At 38.2% G+C, this 7,845-nt stretch overlaps 1 protein-coding gene across 1 annotated transcript; it reads right to left on the bottom strand.

Annotated features, from left to right (window-relative positions):
- Positions 1-2,138: 2,138 nt before the first annotated feature.
- Positions 2,139-3,190, bottom strand: LOC110681005 (carboxypeptidase D-like). Its single transcript, XM_021856766.1, has one exon. It carries the CDS (start codon positions 2,775-2,777, stop codon positions 2,154-2,156), a length of 624 nt encoding a protein of 207 aa, XP_021712458.1. The 5' UTR covers positions 2,778-3,190; the 3' UTR covers positions 2,139-2,153.
- Between the last annotated feature and the right edge of the window lie 4,655 nt (positions 3,191-7,845).

Below are 7,845 nucleotides of genomic sequence, written 5' to 3'. Positions count from 1 at the left end.
GCTGTTTTTAAGGAAAATGAGCGCACGAGAAACAGCCACAAGGTGTGAAGTACGTCATCTCTCCAGAATTTGATAATGAAGGGACACCGAGTTAGGGAGATATCGTGTTACAGGAATACAAAAACAGTTTAAATATGCGATTTCAAGGGACCATCCAAGGTAGCCATTGAACACCAACTAGATATTGAAAAACGGAGGTCGAGTAGGGAGAGTTGACTGTACTAAGAGCACACTTCAGCCTTCGAGCTGACAAAGAAATTGTGAAGAACTATAACGCGTTGGAATTCTCGAAGACATTTTCATCTGAACTACAAGACCCGCTTACGAAACATAAACGGCGACATATGGCGATTCGATCTTATGGCGCTGATCAAAAAGGAGTTTATGGAACTGACTTATGATCTAGCTAATATGCTTCACGCTGTACATCATGCATAGATTGAAACCCACAAGGCATATGCTGACATACGAAGCATCCCTCGGCCTTGCTGTGGGTTTGGTGTAAACTTTGATGGTGCTAATCATAGTGTCCGAGCATAGAGGACACATTTCAGTGCACACCATTTTTGGTACATGATGTAATCCATCATAAAAATGAATTGTAAAGGTTATTTTTGTTCTCATGTGGGTTTTTACTTGAAATAATGTGATTTTTTAATGCTGTACAAAAATTAACGGTAAAACTAATGTAGATTTTGAAATATTATCGAAAAACAAAAAGTGTCCGGGCATATGGGGACTTCCCCCTAGTTGATGTATTTAACAAATGTTTTCATTTGGCATATTTTCCTGACAAATGTTGTACCAATTTTAAAACCAGACAAAAATCCTGCAGAAGCTTCTAGCTATCGTCCAATCAGTTTGCTTTCCTTAATCAGTAAACTTTTTGGAAAGGTCATTTTGAACAGAATGATGGTCCACATCAATGAAAATTCAATTTTACCAATGAACAGTTCGGATTCCGCCATGGACATTCGACCACTCATCAACTTTTACGTGTAACAAATTTGATCCGTTCCAACAAATCTGAAGGCTATTCTACTGGTCTTGCTCTTCTAGACATAGAAAAAGCATTCGACAGTGTTTGGCATGAAGGTTTGATCGTAAAATTAAAAAAAACGTTAATTTTCCAACATATATTGTTAGAATAATTCAAAGTTATCTGTCAAATCGTACACTTCAGGTTAATTATCAGAACTCCAGGTCTGAAAGACTTCCTGTAAGAGCTGGTTTCCTCAAGGCAGCGTCTTGGGACCTATATTTTACAATATTTTCACATCTGACTTACCTGAGTTACCAGGGATGCCAAAAAATCTTTGCTTGCGGATGGCACAGGCCTCTCCGTCAAAGGACAAAGCCTGAGTGTCATCTGTAGTAGATTGCAAAAAATTGTGAATGTTTTGTCTTCATACTTGCAAAAATGGATGATTACTCCTAATGGTTCCAAAACTAAACTAATAATAATATTCCCACATGAACCTATGCTAAAGATCAGATGAAGTTAAGTATCCAAGGCTCATGCTGGATAAAAATTTAAACTTTTTCAAAATCACATTGAGAGCATTCAAGCCAAATGTAACAAATATGTAAAATGTCTAACTTCTTATTAATAGAAAATCAAAACTTTGTCTTAAGAACAAGCGTTTGATCTTCAAAAAAAAATTCAGGCCAGCCATGTTGTATGCTGTACCAATGTGGACTAGCTGTTGTAATAGCAGGAAGATAGCTCTGCAGAAGATTCAAAATAAAATTGTGGAAATGATTCTGAAGCTTCCTCCCTGGTATAGTACTAATGAGTTGAGAAACACATGCCGACTAAAATTATCAAACAGTTTAGAAATAAATCGTTGCAATCTTCTATTACCACGTTTAATGCGTCATATATTTAGGAAAAGATTGGTTAAGTTAACTGAAGTATTCTTATCTTATAAGCAGGTGAAATCAAATCACCCGTGAACATTCTGCTACGATGAATTAAATGTAATAAATTGTTATTTTTTTTTTTCATAAAAGCTTAATTTAATTTCACCAAATTGGGATGATAATGTTGTCTAACTCAAAACACCTAGATATAAGAAATGAATGTAATGTTTGAAATGATACTAATAAAGGAATTGACTAAACCACTTTTAGTTGAATTTTGTGCGCTAGGGCTAGGAACTTTGACGCGAACTTTTGTGTTCTGACCCATAGTGCACCGAAAGCTGACGTCGAAAAACATGCAATATGGAAGTCCCCAAAGCCATAAACCGGAAAATGTAACATCCCCTCTTATCGCCCCTTACCTTGGACCGATGGAACCCGTCCGGATTCATCGATGGCATCAGGAAGATGGCCGTACTGTTGACCAGGGCCCCAATCTCCGGATCTTGGGCGTAGTTGTTGACCAAATACTGTGCCAAGTAGATGAGCAGTTCCCGACCGATTGTTTCGTCCCCGTGCATGTTGGCCACGTATTTAAACATGGGCATCAGCAGTGGCCTCGGCCGATCGATATTCGGTCTAATTTCCACGACCAACAGCGGGCGGTTCTCCAGGGACGATCCAATGCTGTGCACCTTCACCAAGGTCGGATTGTCCTTCTGGAGCCGGGCCAACAAATCCTGCAATTCATCGTTCGTCTCGTAGCGAGGGCTCTGGAGGAAACTCTCGTCCTCGATTATGGCCCCAGCGGGAGACGATTCGGACGTTTTCAGCGTAAAGCCATTAGCCACTAACACGAAACAACTTACGGCAATCACTACTAGCACTGTGGATAATTTTCCATTCCGAACCATTATCCCGAGATTCGTTCCGGCGGAACGACTAGCACCCCGATTTCAAACGCACAATATGGAACCAAATTGATCTCCGCTTCCTGATGGTTAAGCTTTGTCACCACTTATTTTTCACAGCACTTCTCACACTAGCACCAGCAAGAGAAAAGTGGAGTCACCACAATTTTGGCAGCTGCTGGATTTCACTTCGGCTGAAATAGTTTCCTTCAGGGGGCCAGCGGGTTGCCAACCACCCACGCAACGAAGGGGGCGGAACGTATTCCGAGAATCTTTTCCTCTCAAGCGTTTTCGGGGAATCACTTACGCGGACAAGAAAGTTACTTCTGCGGACAACGACGACGACGTGTGCTTCTCCGACGGAGGAAAATCTGCATTTACATGTCACTTCACTTACACACAGTCGGACAGCCAACTCGGCCACAAATCTCCCACACGAACACACGAAGCGACCTTCGTTAAGCTGCGAAATGGTGAGACGAACTGTCAAAACGTTACTTCTCGATTACTTTTTCAAATCGACGTAAGTAACTTTTATACGGTTTTGAGAAAATTAATTAATTAATTAAACAAAGTCTTTGTTTTGGTTGTGTGGGCGCTCGATGTAGGGTGCCCGACGTCATATGAAACAATCGAAATGTTCAGGTTAGCAGAAATTGAGCACCACTCCGAAAGCTCTGACTTTCGGCATGAAAGCTGCAGCGAAGTTTCATTATCCTACAAACACTTTGCACTACTTTTTAGTACAATTAGGATCATCTTCCCATTGCATTCTCGAACTATATTCATCAATTGCATACATTAAGGCGATTAGGAAGGAAATCGTGATATCACAGACAAACAGACGTCACACATTCACCGATGTCCATCGACCACCTTTTTAACGGCCGATTCAAATATATGGTAGGTGGCCAAACCACCACCCGCAGGGCTCGTTTTTGTTCGCGTTGACGTTTACACACTACCCGCCATCTGTTAGTTCTATCGGCCAAACACACCGATTTTAGCATTGGGCGTACATGTCATCCTGACTATGATTTTGATCGGGATTTGTTCTAAGTGTTACGTCTGTTTGTCTGTGGTGATATGTTTAAGTATGATTAGCATTAGAGCATTAGATCACAGCATAATACAGTGACTCTCTCTAACTCGACATTCAAGGGACCATCGATCGAGTTAGGGAGGTATCGAGATAAGTACAGCACACATATTTTCAATTTTTAAAATTTTCTTAAATTTGTGAAAATTCATTCGAATTTGTCATTTGACTCACGCTGAAATAGGTTGTAAATCTTTATTTTATTATTGGTAAATATAATCATAATATTAAAATTCATAATATTGGTTAAAAATGGAGGCAATTTGAAAAAAAAAAATGAAAATATCGAGTTAGAGAGGCAAAAGTGCATCGGAAACTGAAAAAAAAATTGCATCGAGGTAGGGAACATTGAGTTAGACATCGACTTACAAAGGAATCGAAATACCGTAAAACGGGGTAGCTTTGATAGTTTTTTTTCGAAAAAAAACTTGAATATTTATGCATGCTGTTTCAAAAAATTTTAATTCATATTTTTAAAAAAAGTACAGGTATCCTAACTATCGATTCCAGTTGATAGGTTTCCAAAAGATTTATTCTTAATGGATTTATAATTTTCATATAATCGAAAGTCGGTTTTCTGTTTTGGGGTAACTACGATAATGAAGCATCACTCGAACAAAATTGAATGAATTACAGAACATTTGTAGGGCGTTGCATATCTTTAGGCGTTTAACGCTATATGGAAATTTCTGACTTAGATTACAAAAATGGTCCCAGTTTGTAAAAATAGTATTCTCTAAGAGTTTTGAGACCGAATTCGAGTTCTACTATAACTAGGCTATCAAGTATAAGGAACGAATTCATTATGACTTCATCAATAGTGATCGTAGAACAGATTGTTTGAGAGCATTTCAAAATTGCTAAATTCTTATAAATGTTCCATATTTGCTATAAATCCTCAAATGTACTTGATTCCAACGGAAATAGCTTAACATGAAATGTCATACTAATACTCTTTACTTTGCATTAGTTTTGCTTAACAGATTAACAGGAACTTTGTTATTTCGTTTAGTATGTTGAGAGTCTCGCATTATCAAAGTTACCCGCATTATCAAAGTTACCCCGTTTTACGGGATGTTAGATTGAAGGGACAGCGCATTCCATCGAGTTTGGAGGAATATCGAGATACAGAATATTGAGTAAGGGAGAGTTGACTGTATAGTGAATACTTGAATGGCCGATTTATTTAGCTTCGCTTAAACCGTAAACCACATTTACCCATATGCTTAACCTAGGTTTAAGGCCTAAGCGGGGGTGAAGAAATCGACCCTAAGGAGAATGATTATCTAAGGTTTTCGAGCTGATAAACCATTTTCTACAGCAGTGTTTCCCAAACTTATTTGACTTTCGCCCCCTTGAGGCCAATATTTCGCACAAGCAGGGTGTCTACTACCTGGGAAAAACTGGAAAACCTGGAATCTCAGGGAATTTTATTCAACCTGGAAAAAACCTGGAATTCTCAAGGAATTTTGGCCACACTCAGGGAAATAATTTTGAAACAGTAAGTCATGGTTGAATATGTTCACGATTAACTATTTCGAAACTATTTTTGCACACTTTATCTATCTTCTATATAAATAAAAATGGAATGGTGTTTGTATGTCACGAAATGGCTTCCGAACGGGTCAACGGATTTGAATGATTATTTTTCCGTTTTGTTCGTCAAGTGTTCCGACGTGTTTGTGTGTATAAAAAACCCAGGATTCTCATCGGGAAAGTCCAAAAACGAGCGTGATCGGAACTGTCATTTTGTATGGGACGATCTTTAGCGTTTTTCAACAGCCTACTTGATGGCAAGACGAAGTTTGCCGGGACCAGTCTTGGGAACTGTGACCACAATTCACCACAGTTCATCGATTCTGCCATTCCACCGAAACCACAAAGCAGCAGCAGCAATCAATACCATCAGGCGTTGCGCTGCCAACGGTTCACACACTGCTTGACTGTTTTTGTCTCTCCACTATGACCATTTTCGGGCAGCCATTCCAAGCTGAATGATTGAAAAAGTGTTAAATCATTCAATCGCTAATATTTCGCTTGTGTTTTCAACTAATTGAAATCTATTAGCTCTAACAGAAAGATCACAATCATTCCGTTACGATACATATAACAAGTTCAATTTCATACTGCCTTTATCGAGCAAAAATGCAAAACCCCGAAACCGCAAAAATCGTGTCACCACTGTGCTCGAGTCATTTCGCATTCGGAGTTGAAAAACGTTAGGAAGAAGAAGATTACATTTTTGAAGAGCCGTGACGTTTTTTGTTTTGAACCGTCATGGTTTGCTTTGGGATTTTGATGGTTCGTGTAGAAAGATGTAAATGTAGAGGCGGTAAGTGTTTGCTCCAGTACTTTCTCATCCCTGGGCCGGGACCACTAGTTAAATATAAAAAATTTCGCTGCGCCGCTTCAAAATGCTACTTGAACGATTCAGTTCATTAATAAACTTGGATGTTTTCTGTGAAATGCTCTCAAATAATGTACCATATATTTGTCATAAAGTACTATAACCATCGATTACTTCGTAGTTCGGGAAAAAATGTCTGTTTGTTGCAGGATATGAATCTGCATGATTAAAGATTTCAATATTACGCAGCTTAACAAAGATAACATTTTTGCATGTCTCAAAGATCAAATGAAAATGTTCCAGCACATTACAATTTTGAGCTACTGATCCTCAAAGTATATAAAATGCTGTTTTTTAATGTTGAAAGTTAAACTATGATTGTATATAGTGATCTATCCCACCAATAATCACCAAAATAGGATTATGTAGGATTTGGTTGGAATGCACGAATAAATGTTGAATAAATCGATTTTTTCAACATGCCGCCATCGTCACACAAAATTATTCGTTCCTATTATATGGCATATATGGCAAGATACCATACTTTCTAATACATCAACATATAAATTTTGAGCTTTGAAAGTATCATGAAACTCGTAGAAAAGTATTCTCTTACACATCAACTTTGAATTCTGTAGTAAACTAAGCAAATAAATCTTCATATAAGCTGGTTCTTGCATGTAAGCTGACTGTAGTCGTTAACAATGTATTTCAACACCCAATATCTCAAATTTTAATCCAATTTTCCAAACAATCATATACAGAAATTTCTTCAAGAAAACCCACCATAGTTTTGAAGAAATTCGCTTAGATATTTTACCAAGGAATCGCACAAGAGAAGATTATTAAATTCGGGCTGGTGAAACGGCTGGTGCAGTTTCATATAAAAAGTGCTTATAGCAGAATGAAAACGGACTATTCTGCACGCGTTCTGCTGGGCAGTGGTTTGTTAAAGGCCAAGCGGAAGGTGAAAGTGCATCGACGCCGAACCTTAGATTTTCGGGAGCGCGAATCTGGAGAGCCGGACAGCGGAATCAGGCTGGGGGACTTGATCGATTGGTCACTCGCTGGTGGTGACAATCGATTAGGTTTCAGCTTGAAACCGCTATCTGTACTCTAGCGTTGTGCTCTTGAAGGTTTGAGTTTCATCTTCACCAGAAAAATCGTTTTGTTTTGTGTCATCGATTTTTCTTTTCTCGTATTGGTTTGCACGTGTTTTGAGTTCAAATCGAGTTCACGTTTTCGCATTGCCGGAGTGATATTTTGCTATTGTGAAATGACCATGCCTGATTTAAGTAGCTTATAGCTGCTCAATCAAGGACTGATCATTTTGGTGAGTTCGTTTCATGCTTTCATTTTAAATGTACAATATATTGAAAAAAAAAAACTTATATTTATCACGGAGAACGATGGAAAATGTTACTTAAATAATTTGTTTTAACAAAATATGAACAGTTCGTCATAGTAAGTGTTGACATAGACTCTTGTACATTAACATTAAAAATCCCAAACCTTTCCTTTTATTTGATTTTATCATTATAAAAAATACCTTTGAATGGTTCTACGCTAAAAGCACAGACAAACAGACGTAACACTTAGAACAAATTTCTTCAAAATCCATCGCC

The sequence above is a fragment of the Aedes aegypti genome, unplaced genomic scaffold, assembly GCF_002204515.2.
Source record: "Aedes aegypti strain LVP_AGWG unplaced genomic scaffold, AaegL5.0 Primary Assembly AGWG_AaegL5_hic_scaff_2320_PBJ_arrow, whole genome shotgun sequence".
Classification (NCBI taxonomy): Eukaryota; Metazoa; Arthropoda; class Insecta; order Diptera; family Culicidae; genus Aedes; species Aedes aegypti.
Note: the sequence above shows the minus strand (reverse complement) of the source record. Positions and strands in the feature narration are given on the sequence as shown.

Coding starts and splice junctions, on each gene's coding strand:
- LOC110681005 (XM_021856766.1), bottom strand. CDS start 2,777: ATGGTTCGGAATGGAAAATTATCCACAGTGCTAGTAGTGATTGCCGTA.